Source organism: Equus przewalskii, chromosome 28 (assembly GCF_037783145.1).
Source record: "Equus przewalskii isolate Varuska chromosome 28, EquPr2, whole genome shotgun sequence".
Classification (NCBI taxonomy): domain Eukaryota; kingdom Metazoa; phylum Chordata; class Mammalia; order Perissodactyla; family Equidae; genus Equus; species Equus przewalskii.
The window spans coordinates 35,693,728-35,714,052 of NC_091858.1; the positions used below are offsets into that span (position 1 = coordinate 35,693,728).

The 20,325-nt window shown below is 39.2% G+C and overlaps 1 protein-coding gene across 2 annotated transcripts in view; it reads left to right on the forward strand.

Annotated features, from left to right (window-relative positions):
- The window catches only part of CSMD1 (CUB and Sushi multiple domains 1), a 1,831,060-nt gene that overhangs the window by 1,296,242 nt on the left and 514,493 nt on the right, over positions 1-20,325 (forward strand). For both annotated transcript variants that reach the window (XM_070598372.1, XM_070598373.1), the window contains exon 10: positions 583-704. In XM_070598372.1, coding sequence (XP_070454473.1) covers positions 583-704 — 122 coding nt within the window. The remainder of the gene's footprint in view (positions 1-582; positions 705-20,325) is intronic.

Below are 20,325 nucleotides of genomic sequence, written 5' to 3' on the forward strand. Positions count from 1 at the left end.
CTTTAAATTGTCAACTATATTTTAAGTTCCTATTTGCATTGTGCCATAGAGAAATTGGTACGGTTTGTTGTAGAATAGAATCTAATGCCTGAAAGATCATCTGTTTCCGCATCCTCATTTAAGGAGGAAAGGAGGAAGCCGTGGGAGTTGGAATTACTTATTCAAGGTCAGATAGTGTAGGGCAGAGTTGAGATGTTAACTCTGGTCTCCTGAGTTCCACCACACTGTGCTTTTCACTTGCATCTGTGTGCAACCAAAGGTGCGTACAGACTCTTTTTGAGTCAGAATGGGACTGGAAATGGACTGACTTGATTTGACATTTTCCATGGTGCTATCATCAGTTAGGCCATTCTGTGAGTGGTAGTGCCTTGAGCAATACAATATAACGAAGAGTTCCAGTGCAGCGTTGCAGCTACCAGACAATGGTCCCAAAGGCTGGGCAAAATGCACTTGCCAGCTTGAGCCCATGAATCATTTCTTATCATGGTCAGTAAATAGCTAACTTGAAGTTCCATGTACGTATTATTTCTTCACCACATAGATGAAATGCTACAGAAAATAACATCATCTCTGTATTTCTAGCTAGAACATGTGGATCGAATCTGCGCGGGCCCAGTGGAGTCATCACCTCTCCTAATTATCCAGTCCAGTATGAAGACAACGCACACTGTGTGTGGGTCATTACCACAATGGATCCAGACAAGGTAAGGCTTTCCTCCCCACCTCCATAGAGCTAATACAGTCAATACTCTGACTCAGCCAACTATTTAAGATGAATAACCTGGTGAGTGTTATGTACCTTTGCATTTTGCTGTTTAAATTGAAAAGCTCATGCTGCATTACATGTCTATAAATTCCCATAAAATTGGAAAGCTAGTCTCAGATTCAATTATAAAGTGGCAGTTCTCAGTGTGGTCGCCTCCTACTGGTTGTAGAAGATGTGTCCATGTTCTTGTCCATGTCCAAGTTATGTCCAGCTCTACCACTTAGAAACTTTATGGATGTGGACAGGTGGATTGTCTTTCCTGAGCCTCAGATTCCTCATCTGTAAAAGATATAATCCTGCACTGACTTTTGAGGGTGGTTGTGAAGACTACATAAATACATGTGTGCCTAAGTAAGTGCAATATCATTTTCTACTATGAGCTATTGGCATGAGCAGTGGTAATGTAAACAAGCAGAAGATAAATAGAATAAAACATTAATAATTTAATAACTATTTACAAGCCATCTCATTAATTTGTCTGTCAAAAAAGAAAGGTTTGCTGTAAATCTGCATTAAAAATACAGAGCATGTTGCTAGTTTAGAGAGAATTCCTTTTATTACTTTCTGCATTTACACATGTTTAAAAAATTAGTATGCTCTGTTTCTTTGGTTTCTAGCAAGTTGAATCATAAGACATTGAAACTTAGATAAGTGCTGAAGTTTAGATAGTGGAACTTTAGGGAGGAATACTAAAAAAAATGGGTTTGTTTGTTTGGGGATATAGAGGTGTTGAATTGAATTAATGGTAAAGGAATTATATCCATTTCATGGGTGTCCAAATAAAAACAGGTGTTTTATATTATAGGGCTAGAGATGTCATTGGAGCAGAAAGTATCTGATTGGGGAAACCGAAAAATCCTGAATTATGTTACTTTTGCAATTTGGGAGGCAGAGGAAACTTTTTCCTTGGATGCTTATTTTTTTTAAAGAAAATATATCTAGAAAGAATTAATTCAACTAAATCAGTGGAATGGGTCAGTTAATTTCTATATGTTCTGATTTGGGGGAAACCCCGGATAAGACAAACACGAAATCTGGCACTAACGAGACCTCTTCATATGGACCTTTCATGTTGAGAAGAAGAAACTGCACGATGATAGCTGTTTAGGAGGAGACGTGGGAGGCAGAGTGTGGAATCTACCACGAGATCCCAAGTGAGAGTTGGCACGGTCTGAAACAGAGCAGGCACAGAGGGCGTGCTGAAGGAGCAGTGAGTCCCAGAGGTGTCTTAGCTGTCGTCGGCAAGAGGTGGTGATGGGTGGAATACCAGGAGTGAGGGGGAAGGAAGAGGTGGCAGGTGCTTGTGGTTCTCTTGGCTAACGTGATGCCCACGTGATGGCCTTGCACTGCAGGGGCTGTGAGTGAAGGACAAAGAGAGGAAGCAGCAATGGCATGGAGGGTGGGTGGTGAAGCCCTTACTAGAATGAGCGTATGTTCCAGCCTCCCCTGGGGAGTCCTGCTTACATCTGCTCTCCTTGCACAATTATTAATAACGTCCTTCTTTTATTCTGCAAATTGTTCCAGTTTGGAACAATAGATTCCAGGTTCTCCCTACCTTGAGCCAGGGAAAGGACCTCAGAAACCAGTTTTGTATAGGAAAGGATCATGAGTTTGGTTTTAGGTATAATGAGAGTGAGGCACCTGCTGTGTATCCCAGTGGATGTACCTGGTAGAGGTAGTTTGGAATTCACAAGGATGTTGTTCGCTGCTGAAACCTGGGAGGTGCATGGCGGCATGCAGAGAAGCCAAATAGAGTCAGAGAGACTCGTGCTGATGGCATTCTGTTCCTCTTAGGGTCAGTTGAAAAGTGGGCTGGGCCTCCCTTTAATGAATGATAGGGATCTTTGCAACCATAAATGCCATGTAAAGGGTTTGAAAGTAGTAAACTCTTTTGTATGGATGAAGTGGAAGACCCATGGTGTTCCAACAGGGAAAGCAGTGGCTCCAAGTAAATCTTCTAGGAATTTGATTAAAGCCCTTCCAATATTTTCAAAATTCATTTAAATCCAGATTACATATGGATAATCATAAATATTTTCCTATGTGAAAGATATACCTGTATATCTGAGTTTATCTTTCTTTCCTGCACATATTAGAATAATTGAAATCTCTGTGTAAATAAAGGTAGCTTAAGGTTCCTATTGTCTAAGCCCTTTACCTCACAGAGAGGAAGCTGAGATCCAGAGAAGGTGCACTTCTCTAACATTGCACAGCCTTTTTTCTCCTACTGCAGGATAAAAGCATGTTTTATTTTCATTGCACTGTGATAGCACTTCATTAGCTTTCCTCCTCCTAGAAGAAGAGATATTTCTTTTTGTACCTATCTATTCCATTATCACTTTGATGAGTACCAGAGGGAATGAAATAATACGTTATTCAGTGTGTCAACAGGATGTTTTTGGCTGTGGGTAACAGAAGAGCTGATTAAAAGCCAGAAGGTTTTAGGGAAATATGGTTCACGTAACAAAAGGGCAGAGGCAGGGAGATTCCAGGCTTAACTCAGGAGCCCAGGTGTTTACAATGTTTTCTGCTCCGCCATCCAGAGCAGTGACGATGTCCCCCCTCAGGTCATAAGATGCTAAGACATAGTCAGTTCAGTGAGGAAAGGAGACGTGTCTTTCTTAGAAAGGGGAGAAATTTTCTAGAATGTCCCTAGCAGACTTCTCTTCAGGTGCAATTGAATCAAAAGCTGGTGGTCAAGCTCTGAGGAAGCCTAAGGAAAGAACCATCTGGAAGCCAGAAGAAAGGGCTGATGAATCTGGGTACATGCAGACAAGTAAACTATCGAGAAGGAGATTTCGGTTATCATCAGATTCATCTTTTGCTTATAATCTTTCAAATCCCATTGTTTTGCTGTTTTACCAGACACCAGTGGGCTGAAATTGGTTAAAACTCATAAAGTGTGTTCTTTGCCATTTTGAAGTTGAGTTTTAAACTTGGCCAAACTGCAGAGTGGCAAATAAAATAATGAATTTATGCAGTCTGGGTTTGTACATTTCTCTCATCTTACAAGTTTCAGTTTTCTCTCTCATCTTTGTGTATATTTACATAGATTTTTGTAAAGATTTTGTATAAATTTTGTTGATTCTTAACACTCAACAATTAACAAGTTAAGTTGCATGAGGCTTGTGTTATACTGCTTCAGAAAATTCTTGGCCTTTCTTCATTTATTCTGATGAAATGTTCATAGAAGAAATGAGGCATTCCAGGTTGATACACTCACACACACCGATACTCTTGCTGGAGCGCCACTTAGACACCTGAAGGCATCTCAATTAAGCAGAATTACCATCCAAATTAAGCAGCAGTCATTGCCATTAAGTATAATTAGGCTTAATTTGATTCCTTGGGAGACATTCCAAATAAGGGGGTTTCCCGGTGAAGCGCGTGGTGATGAGGGTACATTGCATATTGAGCAGAAGAGGAAAGAAGAATTATATAAAGGGGTCCAGACAGTGACTCCTTCTGGAAGCATGGACAGAGAGTTCCAGATACGAAGGGTCAGTACTCCTCAATTTGTATGTTTGGTGTGCTTTGTAAACTTTAGAGAAGTAAGATGGAATAGCAAACTAAAATCAATTTCCAAAGTCAATTAGAGATTAGTTAATAAACTCCTCTTTTGTTGAAAGATAACCGCTCATGATGATTTATGCTCTTTCCTGGTCTTATTTATGCTTTGACTATTCTATAACCAAGTGATGTGTGTCGGTTTATGCCAACTGTTAACATAATATTACTCCTTGACAATAATTACTAGGAAGCTCAGAGTGTCTCTTAGTAATGCATATTACAACTTAAAATATTGTAGAATGTCAAGTTAAAGGGAATACTAGATGTTGATTTATATATTAATTAGCACACATTATACTAATATATATTATTATCATAATATGTATTATATATAATATGGAGGTTATATTAGGAGAACCTGCTGAGTAGGCAGAAAGAGTAAAAAAAAATGACAGGTCCTCAAGAAGATTCAATTTAGTGTAGATGCCTGTTTCTAAACTCTCAAGTTATAATTGGTCTTACATGCCAGTTAGTACAGAGTCAATAAAAATTAATACAGTAATAAGATACTTATTAATATATTTCATTGTAAACACATTCAGCAGCTCATCTTTTCTCAGATAAAACTCTGAGGAGTCCTGTGATCAAATTCCTAAGAAAGTAATATTATGGTTGGTAGGCTACAGATTATGCGAATTATAGGCAAAGGCTCACAAAAGTTCATCCCTGGGGTTTTCACTGAAAACTAATATTAAACATATCATGGAAGACAGCTTTCCCTAGAATCTTTTTATATGTGGATATATAGGTATACGTGTGTGTGTATATATACATATATATTTTTTTCAAATACTTTCTGTGATGACATAATTTCAGTATCTAATTTTAATCTGAGCTCCTCAGAGGATATTTTCTTTGGTGTTAAACCGAGGATTTAAATGATTTAAAGCATTTGAACTCTGTCTTAGTTCATCCAGGTTGCTATAACAAAATAGCACAAACTGGGTGGTTTATAAACAACAAAACTTTATTGCCCACAGTTCTGGAGACTGGAGGTGTGACATCAGTGTGCCAGCATGGTTGGTTCTGGCAAGGACCCTCTTCCTGGTTGCAGACCACCGACTTCTCACTGTGTCCTCACCTGGCAGAAGGGGCAAGGGAGCCGTCCAGGGCCCTTTTTATAAGGGCACAATCCCATTTAAGAGGGCTCAGCCCTTGTAACCTAACTACTTCCCGAAGGCCTCACTTCCCAAGACCGCCACATTGGTCATTGAATTTTCAATATATGATTTTGAGGGGACACAACCATTCAGACTATAGCAAACTTTTAAGTAAATAAATGCTCAAAAATTCATAAAATTGTTTTGGTAGGCAAGCGAGTATCATCAACTAGATAACCCTCATAAACATCTTCATATGGGTTTTAAAAGATCCCATTGTACATTACATGTGAGAGAAGTTGTAAAGTTAGTTTGAGATAGATTCAGTCAATGAATACTCAGAAGCACATGTAATTCTTATCGCCACACCCTGCCTGTCCACTTTTCTAAAACGTCACCAGGGTTCTCCCCACACTCGTTTGATGCTTGCACATTGAACTGGCATGTGTGTATCCCGGGCCCTCCACTGGGGAAATGTGCACATTACGTACATACGGTGTGTCTTGAGAACAGGAGAGTCATGGAAGTGGGGTAACCCAACTCCATGGAGGGAAATCAAGGTCATTTTGTAGGAGAAGGCACTGAGTGTGAGGAAGTTTTTCACGAAGAAGGACAAGTTGTATGAGCTCATGAAGGGAAAGAGGCTGAGGGAATGAGAGGGAAGTGACAGCAGGTGGCTATTTCCAGAATGAGACAGGAAACAGGAAAGTTTTATGCTAGTGGCAAAGGATGTCCACATAGGATTCTGAGGACAGGAATGACATTCCAATGTGTCTTAGAGCCTTCTGCCAGTAGTCATGTGGACAGACCTGAAAGCCACACAATTGGAAGCAAGAAATAGCTAGGCTTTACTATAATTATGAAGATGATATGACCCTAATTCAGGGCAATGGCATCAGGTATGGAGAGAAGAAAATGGATTTGAGAAACTTAAGGGGTGGATCATTAGGCAGAGCAATGTGTGCATTTCCTTTACGTCTTATATTTAGTGAACAACTCTTACTATCTAAAAGAATCAGGAATATTCCTTTGTATTTAGTGTTTGTCAGAAAATCCAACTGTTTGTCAGTCTCCTTTCTGGGGAAGAGCATTACCTTATTTTATTATCCAGTGGATTTTTTACGTAATTTGAAGTAACAAATTCATATTGATATAGAAAAGGCTGTCACCTGCATTCAAATTATTTTAGAGTTAAGGTAAAACTAAATTTATGTATAATTGTTTAAGATTTTTAAAATGGAATTTGAATACATATAGTTCAATAGCTTTTATTTACTCCTTAGGGGACTCACAGATTGGTGGGCGGGCAGAAATTACACACATGCTTACGGGCTATAACACTTACGAAGCATCCTCATCAATTCCATCACGGACAGTTTTCCAGCCCGGAAGTGATGATGGGGTCGATTTCTCTGCCCATTCACTTCTCTTCTGTGTCACTGAATGCCACTGGAGGAAGGCGGGTTCCCTTCCAGCTTCCTTTCACTGCACATTAACAGTGCTGCCGTAGTTCTTCTTGGCCATCACCGTTAATCTTATGTTACTGATTCATTATTTTGTCCTTGTCAACTCTCCAATCTATACGTCTCTCCACGCCAGCCCTTTTATTGTCAATGTTGTCTCTATTATCACTCTTTGATATTTGCAACTTTTTTCATGAAGTGAGTTTGGCTCTTGTGACTGTTTCTTTCTCAAGTCTGTAATCACCCTTCTCAATATCCTTTCTTTTCTGTCACATGGGCACCTGCATTCTCTTCTTTCTGCTGAATTTATTTTCTCCTAACAGTCCAATTCTTGACTTCTTAAACCAAATTTACTTATTTTTATCATCTCTTGGTACTCCAAAATAAAAGAAAATAGAAAACAAGGTCCATGCTTTTGATTTGCATTTTTAAGCCATTGCATGAATTGCACACACACACATGTGTATGTGTATATATCCATCCACTCACATGATGGATACAACATTTTTATAAGATAATCTGTCAGTACTGTGTCGAGTACAGTAAAGAGGAAGAGAATGGCTGAGGAGATGGAGACAGAGGAGCCAGCGCCGTGGACTCAGTGTGCGTACACGAGCATCTCAGCTGGCTCAGTGCTTACTTATAGAGATGCAGAAGGTGAAATACGCCGGTGACACTGCTGTGAGAAAAGTCCGCAGGATTGACTGTGCTTTTTTTTTTTTTGTAATAAAAGTAGCTTAAAAAGAGGAGCTTCAATAATTGTACGTTCAGAATATGCCCAAAAGAGTGAATCTTAGTCCTCCTCACAGAAAAGTGGACAAGATTTTTTTGTATGTTTATATTTTGCTTTCTATGAGGGCGGGGAGGGTGTAGTGTAGAATAAAGGGAGACAGAAAGGACCATTTTCCTTGATGCTCTGAAGATGCCGTCGTCCATTCTTCCTGTCTCCAGTTAGCTGTGCAGGTCTTAGAAGTGGTCACCTTTTCTTACCTACTCACTCTCTGCCTTTAAACACTTTTCCTTTGGCATTTTTTCTTCTTTTACTGCTTTTCTTATTTAAATACATTAGTAATTATATGACTAGCAAAAACAAAAGTTATTCATTCAGCAAATTTTTGAGCCACCCATTCTTTCAGATAATTGAGAGAGCAATGACAGAGTGGCTGAAATCTTTGCTTGTGTGGTGATCCCACTTAGGAGGGAGAGAGACAAAACTACCCCAACTCAATGAAACGTATTCCGGTGGTGACCAGTAATCTCAGGTCAATGAAACAAGATCAAGAAATAATTAATTGAGAACATTTAAATGTTTATAAACTAAAGGAAAAAAATTTAAATTCTGTGGAAACCCTGCCACCCACAGGTAATCACTATTTTTGTTTTAATCTATGGTCTCCTGTTCTTATGTACACAGCTCCTGGTAGAGCAAAGTGAGGTCACACTCTAAATTCTTTTATGTCACTCTGTTAAGGGACAAAAGGAAAAGGATTCATGAGTAAAGTAGCAGAAACTGTGCTTTGTTTTACTGCCTATAATTGTAAAAAGATTCCCTCTACACTTCAAGCATTTCAACTGAAGGCAGGAGAAATGGTCAGATCCCCCCAAAATAGAGGGGAAAATTCCCAAAGCCATAATAGATTCGTGTGACCAATCCATGACTTGCTCAGAGTCAAAATTAAACATTGTATCTTATTTTTTTTAAATTTTTGATTTGTTTTTTGTTTTTGGTAAGAGAGATTGTCCCTAAGCTAACATCTATTGCCAATCTTCCTCTTTTTGTTTGAGGAAGATTATTGCCGAGCTAACATCTATGCCAATCATCCTCTATTTTGTATGTGGGATGCCACCACAGCATGGCTTGATGCACAGTGTGTAAGTCCACGCCCAAGATGTGAACCTGTGAACCCAGGCCTGCTGATGTGGAGCATGCCAACTTAACCACTATGCCACCAGGCTGGCCCCCCATTCGTTTCTTTCTTTCTTTTTTTTTTTTGAGATTGGCACCTGGGCTAACAACTGTTGCCAATCTTTTTTATTTTTTTGGCTTTATCTCCCCAACCCCCCGCCCCCGTACACAGTTGTACATCTCAGTTGCCTGTCCCTCTAGTTGTGGGATGTGGGATGCCGCCTCAACATGGCTTGACGAGCCGTGCCATGTCCACGCCCAGGATCCGAAACACTGGGCCACCACAGTGGAGCACGTGAGCTTAACCACTCGGCCATGGAGCCGGCCCCTGTTTATTTCTTAAAGGTACAAAACATAATGGTACATCTTAGGAGTCTAAGAATGAATGAAGTAAGTTATTTGAATTCTCTTTTGAAGTCTGCATCTTTGGTTTCCAGTCTCTTGCATGGTAGATGGCACCTAGTGAGGGCCAATAAGTGATACTAAATAAATGGCTGTAATAATGAACAAGCATGTATTGTTTTATGTTTCTGGGGAGGCAGAGAAAGTAGTGCCATAATTGTTTTTTTGGGTTTTTTCTTAATGTGTAGAGCTATCTCGAAGCCACTGATCCCACAAATCAACTTATTATTTGAGTCCTAAAAATGGCAAGTATATTGTCCTAATATGTTTCCAGATAAACCAAACATTATTTTCTTAGAAACATTCATCTCTGTAATGCAGAAGGTGCATTTGTCACTATGAAGCTAGATTGTGGTTAATATTTTGCAAGCAGTTGGCTTCCCCATGTTGCAATGCTTTCATTGGCTGTTCTGTATTTTCAACAGTGCCTGTTACCCACTGGTTCCCACCACTATGCAGCCTTAGACAGAATATATTCCAAAGGTCTGGATACTGACATCTGCTTGTCTTCACAACCCCCTAAGTGATGCTTTGACGTGTGTTTGAAAGACTGTGTTAATGACCTGGTAATTGTTTCTATGGGCTTGCACTGAAGTGTGAAGTGTGCAGACAGCTGTCAGCAGTGGAGGAGGGCCCTGGCAGTGGAAGGAAGAAGGGAGCCACACCAATTTTTACTCCTCTGGCGATCTCTCTGGTCAGTACCGATCATTTGTACCTGAAACTGAATAAACCTCCTAGGTAGCAGAAGTGATATGTTAAACCATACCTTTCTTTCAAAGATGCTAACAATGGAGAAATGCAATTATTATTATTTTCATTAACAGCAGAATATCTAGTACCCTCTTCACTGTTTTTGTGGCTTCCTTGAAGTCAATGGAGGGATTTTGAATTTTTCTATTTGTAATATGAATTTTTTGTAGTTGTTGAGAAAAAGGCTTGTATTTCCTTTGACATATTTTGCTAAAGGACTGAACCAATTATATCATCTCAGAGGATCACTTCTAAATTTGAACGTGATGAGCAAAAGTGCTCTTAATTAAATATTTCAAGTTTGTAGGGTTCATTTAGGACATTTATGATTCCGAATGTTTCCAATGTCTGGTGCTTTTGGGTATTGTGAGGATTCTTAGGAAAGCCAGTGTATACATGGAATAAAATAGATTTTAGAATTTCTAAAACATAACTTTGTTAGCTACATTCCTATCTTACTTGATTTGTCCTTGGTCACATTGAAGTCACTAGTTTTAACATTCTCCCATTTAGCATTGGGAAAACATGATCCATTCAAGTATTTACTTTTTGGAGGCAGTTTTAATATCACATTTGACTGACTTGCAGAGCCCTATACAGACACAGAATGATTAAAATGCTCAAGTCTATATATTTTGTGGAAAAATGTCTGGGACCAAGTTATGTGTCTTACAATTATACACACACACACATGCATATGTATACAGATAATTAAATGAATAGAAAATGCAGAGAAAATTCAAATTATGATTGGCACATATTTGGAGAAAAACCACATTCGAATTAAAAGTTATCAGAAGCAAATGTGTATATACATACATATATATTTTAAATTTATATGTAAAACAAGTTTATCCTGATGTTGGATTAAAGAAAATGAGCTACAATTATGTAAAATGTTAAGGGAAGCAAGCCTTTCGTAAGCTCTTTGAGATGTGGAATTTTCAAAATGGAGCTCATGTGCATAACCTAAGCTCTCTTGTTTCCCGCCACCTGCCCTGAAGCGTTTCCCACCCCTCTGCTGTGTTCCGGCCCAGCCTTTGCTCATGATTTCCTAAAGCTTGCGGTGTTTCCTTCTCCAAGGGCCCCGCTGTCTTCCCCGCTGACAGCTCTCCACACCGGCTCCATCAGCTTCACCCTCCCTGTAAATTGCTTTTCCACCACATTCCTCCGCTTCCTCATAGTACTTCTGATAACGCCACAGGGGTTCTGGGTTCTGCCCCCCCCCCCCCCCATCGCTCCATCTCCCCACTTGTTAGGTTACTGCTAAAGTGTTTTCCCCTGAATATATCACAACTGTTAGTTGGCATCCTGCTTTTCTGGCTGCTCATGTGGGACTTTCAGTCTTCCTGCATTGGGCTTTCTCGACCTATTGCTCAGATCACTTCTGCTCCTTTTGGAGATTTGCTTGCCGCCCCCCCCCCCCCCCCCCCCCAGTATTTTCCATCTGCAGAAGTTCTGAAGCTGTTGGCATTCCAGTTAACATAACCAGGTTAAGATAACAACTCTAACCAACTCAAGGAAACCCAGGTGCCTCCATCTGTTGGCTGTTTCTATTGACTGGTCAGTTAGTTTGTTGACTGACTGAAATGTTGAGGTTGATACAGGAATCATAGGCTCAGGGTTTCCTCATGGCTTGACCTGTGGGGCTACCTAGTCCTGTCTATTTCAGATTCTATGTCCTTCCCTCCTTTCTGACCTCTCTTCACCTCAATACTGGATTCCACAGGGGCCAGCTCCCTACCCTTCCAGCTCCGGCCTCTCGCATACTCCGGGGCAGTCTGCTCTGGCTGCCATCTTCCTCAGATCCAGTGTGTGTATAGCATGCATTTACCCAGGTGCTGTTAGTGTTCTTGTACCCTGGTCTAACTTTGTATGGAACTAGTCCAAATGGTTTTCAAGATGTTTCCTACCACTTTCAATATGTACCTTTCTTCTTCTTTTTTTTTTGATGTATAACTTAAGCATCTTTATTTTAGAATACAAGTGCCAGAGACTGCTATGGCAGAACTGAAATGAAAAGTGAAATTTATTACAATAACATTCAACAATCACAAAATCAAAATATTAAGTTGTACATCTAATGCTTGTTTATTTGAAGATATATCATCTATCTCTACAGAATTTTTAATTAAGATATAATTGACAAATTAAAATTGTGTATATTTAAAGCATAAAATGTGATGTTTTAAGATATATGTGCATCTATCTATCTATCTATCTATCTATCTATCTATCTATCTATATTATACACACATTGTGAAATGATTACCACAGTCAAGCTACTTAAGACATCCATCACCTCACATAGTTACATTTTTTTTTGGTGAGAACTGTTAAGTTCTATTCTCATAACAACTTTCAAGTGTACAATACAGTACTGTTAACTGTGGCCATCATGCTGTAATTTCCATTTCCAGAACGAATTTATCCTGCATAGCTGGAAGTTTGTGCCCTTAACCAACATTTCCCCTTTTCTTCTATCCTATGTACTTTTCTTCTCATCACTTTTCTTTTCATTGTTCTTATATAATAAAATATAATGCTCATTTCTCCCTCAAATTGCTGTTCTAAGAATACTTCTTGTCTTTCCACTATTTTTCTATGTTTCATCTATTATATAAAAAGCGCTGGTCTAGAAGTAAATGAGATATAGTAGCAAAGAACTCATAACCATAAGAACACACACATATGCATACTACCATTCTGAATTATGAATGCTTACTTAAATTTGTTCTGGAAAAATAAAATAAAACATAGAGAAAATAAATGTCACCCATAATTCAATCATTTAATGTAAAAACAAATCAAATTCTACTCCCTGACCCTCTACATGGGAATCTGCCTCTCTGTGACTACACAAACACGGGCATCATGCATGCGCACCTCTGTGTGTGTGTGTGTATATACGGTCATATGCCAGATAACGATGTTTTGGCCAATGATGGACTGCATGTACAATGGAGATCCCATAACGTTGTAATCAATCTGAAAAATTCCTGTCACCTAGTGATGTCAGAGCCATCGTAACATGATAGAGCAACACTTTACTCACTTGTTTGTGGTGCTGCTTGTGTAAATGAACCTACTGTGCTGCCAGTCACATAAAAGTGTAGCACATACAATTACATACGGTGCATAATACTTGATGATGATAATAAATGACTAATGGTAATAAATGACTAAAAATAAATAAATGACCATAACTAATGATAATAAATGACTATAAAAAGATACCATACTTTCTGTCATTATTTTAGAGTATACTTTTTCTACTTATAAAAAAATGTTCACTGTAAAGGAGTGTGCCATGTTACCTTGGCAGCAGACTCATACATCTCATGTTTACTGCATCTCTTTATGTATTATTTTTATTGTGGTAACATTGGTTTATAACATTGTATAAATTCAAGATATGCATCATTATATTTCTATTTCTGTGTTTACTACATCATGTTCAACACCCAAAGACTAATTGTCGTCCATCACCATATACATGTGCCGTTTTATCCCTTTTGTCCTGCCCCTCCACACTTACCCTCTGGTAACCAACCACCAGTCTGTTCTCTGTATCTATGTGTTTGTCTGTTGTTGTTGTTTTTATCCTCTACATACGAGTGAAATCATATGGTATTTGGCTTTCTCCATCTGACTTATTTTGCTTAGCATAATGCCCTCAAGGTCCATCCATATTGTCGCGAATGACAAGATTTCATCTTTTTTTATAGCTGAGTAGTGTTCCATTGTGTACGTATACCACATCTTCTTTATCCATTCACTGTTGATGAGAACTTAGGTTGTTTCCAGCTCTTGGCTATTGTGAGTAATGCTGCAATGAACATAGCGGTGCATATATCTTTCCAAATTAGTGTTTTCATTTTCTTTGGATAAATACCCCATAGTGGACTGGTTGGATCATATGGTATTTCTATTCTTAATTCTTTGAGGAACCTCCATACTGTTTTCCACAGTGGTTGCACCAATTTACCTTCTCAGCAGCAATGCATAAGGCCCTTTTTCCACATCCTCTCCAACATTTGTTATCTTGTCATTTTAATAATAGCCATTCTGATGTGTATGAGGTGATATCTCATCGTACTTTTGATTTACATTTCCCTAATAATTAGTAATGTTGAACATCTTTTCATGTGCCTGTTGAACATCTATATATCTTCTTTGGAAAAATGTTTGTTCAGATCCTTTACCCATTTTTTAATTGGGTTGTTTGTTCTTTTGTTTTTTTATTGTTGAGTTGTATGAGTTCTTTATATATTTTTAATATTAACCCCTTATCAGATATATGGGTTGCAAATATCTTCTCCCAAATATTAGATTGTCTTTTCATTTTGTTGATGGTTTCCTTTGCTGTGCAGAAGCTTTTTAGCGTGATGTAGCCCCATTTTTTTGTTTTTTATTTTGTTTCCCTTGCCTTGGGAGACATATTTAAAAAGATACTGCTAAGACCGATGTTGAAAAGTGTACTGCCTGTGTTTTCTTCTAGGAGTTTTATGGTTGCAGGTCTTACATTCAAGTCTTTAATCCATTTTCTTTTCATTTTTATGTATGGTGTAAGATAATGGTCTACTTTCATTCTTTTGCATGGGGCTGTCCAGTTTTCCCAACACCATTTATTGAAGATACATTCTTTTCTCCATTGTATGCTCTTGGCTCTTTTGTTGAAAATTAGCGTTCCATAGATGTGTGGTTTTATTTCTGGGCTCTTGATTCTGTTCCATCGAACTGTGTGTCTGTTTTCTTGCTAGTACCATGCTATTTTGATTACTATATCTTTGTAGTATATTTTGAAAGCAGGAAGTGTGATACCTCTAGCTCTATTTTTTTTCCCCTCTGGATTGCTTTGGCTGTTTGTTCTGAGTCTTTTGTTGTTTTATATACATTTTAGGATTCTTTGTTCTATTTCCATGAAAAATGTCACTGGGACTTTGATAGGGATTGCATTGAATCTGTAGATTGCTTTAGGAATTATGGGCATTTTAACCACATTAACACTTCCAATTGGTGAGCACAGAATATGTTTCTATTTCTTTATGTCTTCTTTGATTTCTTTCAACAAAGTTTCGAAGTTTTCAGTGTACAGATCATTCACCTCTTTGATTAAATTTATTCCTAAGTATTTTATTCTTTTTTGTTACAATTATAAATGGGATTGTATTTTTGATTTCTCTGTCTGCTATTTCATTGGTAATGTATAGAAACACAACTGATTTTTGTATGTTGATTTTATACCCTGAAACTTTTCTGTATTTGTTTATAATTTCTAGTAGTTTTTTGTTGAATTTTTCAGGGTTTTCTATATATAAAATCATGTCATCTGCATATAGTTACATTTTTACTTCTTCCTTTCCAATTTATATCCATTTTATTTCTTTTTCTTGCCTAATTGCTCTGGCTAGGACTTCCAATAATATGTTAACTACGAGTGGCGAAAGTGGGCATTCTTGTCTAGTTCTTGTTCTTAGAGGGACAGCTTTCAATTTTTCACTGTAGAGAATGATGTTAGCTGTGGGTTTACTGCAACTCTTAATTACATCATTTTCTCCTGTGCTTGATTTAATCTCATATTGTTTTGTTCATCATGGCCCCTAAACATGCAAAATCCACTACTAATATTGCCAGTAAGAGGTCATGTCATGTGTTTGAACTGGAAATGAAAGTAAAAGTGATTAAGGACTGTAACAGTGGAAAATCGGCAATGGTTATTGCTTGCCAGTCAGGCATGTCCCATTCCACCACAGCTGCGATCTTGAAGAACAAGAACAAAGTGGCAGAAGCTGTTAAAAGATCTGCTTCATAGAAGGCAATGAGAATAAGAAAAATTCAAGAAGCACCGTTAGACCTGGAAAAACTTCTAATGACCTGGATTGAAGACAAGACACAGAAGCATATCTCTCTCAGCACCATGATGATCACGGCCAAAGCAAAAGGTTTGTTTGCACTGTTGAAAGAAGAGGTTAGACCCAACCAAAACGTTGAGTTTACTTCTAGCACTGGGTGGTTTAAACTATCAAGAATCATTATTCATTACATCATGTGAAAGTGAGTGATGAGTCTGTGAGCGCTGACGTGAAGGCAGCTGGAGAATTTCTGGAAACTCTAGGTAAGTTGATTATGGAGGAAAATTGCTTACCAGGGCAAATATTCAATATGGAGGAAACCTCCCTATTCTGGAAATGGATACCTGAATGGACTTCCATCCAAAAGGAGCCCAAGTTAATGCCAGGTTTTAAGGCTTTTAAAGACAGGTTAACCATCTTGCTTGGAAGCAATGTTGTAGGCTACAAATTAAAACCCTTTGTGATCTGGAACAGTGAGAACCACAGGGCCTTCAAGAATATCAATAAGCACCCACTGCCCGTGTACCACAGGAGCAATGAGACGTCATGGATGACCCAGCTCCTCTTCCAAGATGTCTTCCTGAATTGCTATGCCTGCAAAATAGAGAAATACTGTTTGGAGAATGACATACCTTTCAAGGTTTTGCTTTTGTTGATAATGCTCTCAGACAGCCTCCTTTTATTGGTGATCTTCACCCTAATATCAAATCAGTATTTTTACTGATTTGGGAGTATTTTTACCTCCCAACACCCCCTCTTTGATCCAACCAACAGATCAAGGAGTTATAGCAGCTTTTTAGACCCACAACCTGAGGAGGACCTTTGCCCAGGCTATTGCTGCAACTGAGGAGGACACTGAGAAGACACTGCTGCAATTCTGAAAGGATTACAGAATCTGTGACTGCATCAAAAACCTTGCTTAGGCTTGGGGTGATGTCACCATGGAATGTATGAATAGCATCTAGAAGAAGATGCTCAAGAGGTTCGTCCATGATTTCAACGGATTTGCTAAGGATGAGGAGGTATCCAAAATCAACAATGCTGTGGTTAAGGTGGCAAACAACTCTAACCTGGATGTGGATGAGGCTGACACTGAGGAGCTCCTAGAGGTGGTTCCTGAGAAATTGACTAATGAGGAATTGGAACTGGAACAGGAATGCATAGCTGAAGAAGAGGCAACAGAAAAGGAAACCACAGGAGAAGAAAAAGAAGAACCCTTAAGAAAATTCATAGTGAAGCGTTTAGCAGGAGTTTTTCCAGACCTCAACAAGCTTCTTAAAAAGTTTGAAAACATGGACCCCAACACCAAAAGGTTTTCATTAATAGAGAGGAATGTCCATGGTGCATTATCGGCTTACAAGCAAATCTATGATGAAAAAGAGACACAAACCAAGCAAACCACCATGGACATATTTTTGAAAAGAGTGACACCTCCTCAAGAAGAGCCTCAGCCAGGCAGGTCCTTCAGGAGGCATTCCAGAAGAAGGCATTGTTGTCATAGGAGATGACAGCTCCATTTAGGACTGCTGGAGACCTTCCAGGGGGAATAGATGTGGAGGGGGAAGACAGTGATATTGATGATCCTGACCTTATGTAGACCTAGGAAATGTGTGTTTGTGTCTTGATTTTTAACAAGAAAGTTTAAAAACTAAAAAAAAGAAAATTAAACCGAAAAAAGCTTCTAGAATAAGGATATAAAGATTTTTGTACAGCTGTACAACGTGTTTATGTTTTAAGCTAAGTGTTATTATGAAAGAGTCAGAAAGTTTTAAAAATTGAAAAGTTTGTAAAGTAAAACATTTACAATAAGCTAAGGTTAATTTATGATTAAAGAAAGGAGAACACTTTTTTATAAGTTTGGTGTAGCTCAAGTGGACGGCGCGGATAAGGTCTGCAGTGGGGTACAGTGACGTCCTACACCTTCATGTTCGCTCACTCTTCTCTCACTGACTCACCCAGAGCAACTTCCTGTCCTACAGGCTCCATTCATGGTAAGTGCCCTATACAAGTGCACCATTCTTTATCTTTTGTACCATATTTTAATTGTACCTTTTCTATGTTTAGCTACACAGGTACTTACCATTGTGTTACAGTTGTCTACAGTATTCGGTACAGTAACATGATGTACAGGTTTGTAGCCCAGGAGCAATAGGCTATATCTATACCTTAGGTGTGTAGTAGGCTATAGCATCTAAGTTTGTGTAAGTACACAACAACATTCACGCAATGATGAAGTCCTCTAAAGATGCCTTTCTCAGAATGTATCCCCATCATTAAGCAATGCACGACTATAACGGAAACACAATATATTATGAATATTATTCTGCAATTCTTTGCTTATTTTTCACTTAATAAAACATAAACATCTCTCTATATCCATTTATTTACATGTCTACTTCTCCAAAATACATTTTAATGTGATGCATTTTTATTCGTTTATTGGAATTTCCAAATATCTCAAGGATGGGAGTGGGTAGGGATGTTATAATATAGAAAAATAAATACCAGAAGATATTAGCCAGTATTTTTTGAGAAATTAACATGTTTTAGAGACTGCAAGAAATTGTGTTTATTATTTCACTGGATCCTTAAAAACCCTATGTCATAGGCTCTACTATTATTTTCTCTTAGACATAAGGAAACTGAATCACAAAGAAGTGAAATCTACCTTTTTAACCACTCTCCTGAGTGGCATCAGCTCTAAAGGCGTGGTGAGGGCTCTGGTTAAAGTTAGACTGAGGCTTCTCCTGGCTGATAGGTAGCTGGGGATTTTGAGAACAGGTCTTCCTGTGTTCACTGTGAGTTGAGAAGTGAGTAGCGATCTGATGAGAGGGAAGCAGTCTATGATGCTATGGTCCAGTTTTCACATTGGAAGCAGAGATCTGCAACATCTAAATACATACCCTATTATTCGCTTATTTGCTCATTGCTTGTTTACAACAAATTTTCATAGGGTGTCTATATATGACCTGTCTAGGGCATGGGATGACCGTGGTCCCCAGGACCGAGCAAGTCTGGCTCTTTACAGAGCTTATTTCTAAATGAAATGCAAGGCAGAAAATAAAGAAGCAAACAGATGACATGATTTCAAGTGGTGATAGGAGCCATGAAAAGAAAAAACAAGTAAATAAACCAATAAAACTCAGTAGAGGGATAGACACTGATTAGGTCAAGGTACTGGATTTTAGGCGTGATGTACAACAAGATGGTGCAGGGCCATCACCTGAGCTGAGTCCTGGGAGATATGGAGAGGAGGGGTGGGGCGACAGTGTCGGGGGACGGGGATCAGTCTAGGCATTGCCAAGGTCCTGTGGTAGGAACGAGTTGGATGAGGCTGAGGAGCAGCAGGCCAGTGTGTCTGGGAGGGGGTGGGTGAGGGCAGAGGTGGTGGAGTGGCCAGATTTGGGATGTATTCTGGAGGAACAGACTTCAAAAGATGCGCTGATGATTGAATATGGGAAGAAAGAGAATAAAACGTGCCTTGTCTGTTTAGGGATTACGTAACTGGGTGTGTGGTGATGTGTGTTTTATTCTTTCTCAACTTTTACCTAGAGCTCTTTTCAATCAAACTTATGGAAAATTATATTGAAAGGTAAGAATGTTAACATTAAAATAACACCAGAAGCACATATATCGACTCTTTATGTCTAGATTTAAGAAATCCACTCATTTCAATTGCTTTCCTTTTTCTTCCAGGAAATCCACTTGTTCATTTATTTATTTATTCACTCTATATTTATTATACTTTGATGAAGTGTCAGCCCCAAGTAGAGCATGGCCTGGCTCTTACCATCACAGATCACACAGCCTAGAACAGGGGTTGAGATAGCAAAAAGGGCAGGCTTTGTGGACCACGCACAGCCTCTGCCACATTTGCTCTTTGTTTCCTTCTGCAACTCTTAAAAACGTGGAAACCATCCCTACGAAGGCCATAGTGAAGCAGGCACAGGCCAGATTTGGGCCAGCTGCAGACCCCTGGTCTAGAAGGAGAGGAGCACATAGCAGGTATCTGCAGGCAGTGTGCGGTGTGTGGCGGAGGCCTGGAAAGGCACAGAGAGGAGAAGCAGTGTTGATGTCGGGGATGCTTCCAAGAGCAGGTGTCTCCCTTGACATGGAGGTTGAAGGATGAGAAGTCTTGGGTATGTGGGCAGGATTCTGTAAGAACAGAGCATCAAGATGGGACACGTGCCAGAACAAACCAGCAGCTTAGTCCCTGTGATCACACAGGCTGATGCTGTGGTGAGGGGAGGGACTTGGGATGGCCAGCTCAGGCCAGACCATACAGTGTGGGCCTGCCCTCCTGACAAGGGTGGCCTTTATTCCTAAGAGTTAAGAACTATTGGAGAATGTTAAGCATGGAAATAACTCAATCAGCCTTGCATGTTAGAAACATTTTTGTACAAACCTTGAGGAGAGTGATGGGAACAGGCGGTGTGATGGGGGTGGTGAAAACAGCCCTGCTTAGCCTGTCCCTGGAGGGCTTGAAGTGACTTCCAGTCTTCAGGGAATGTGG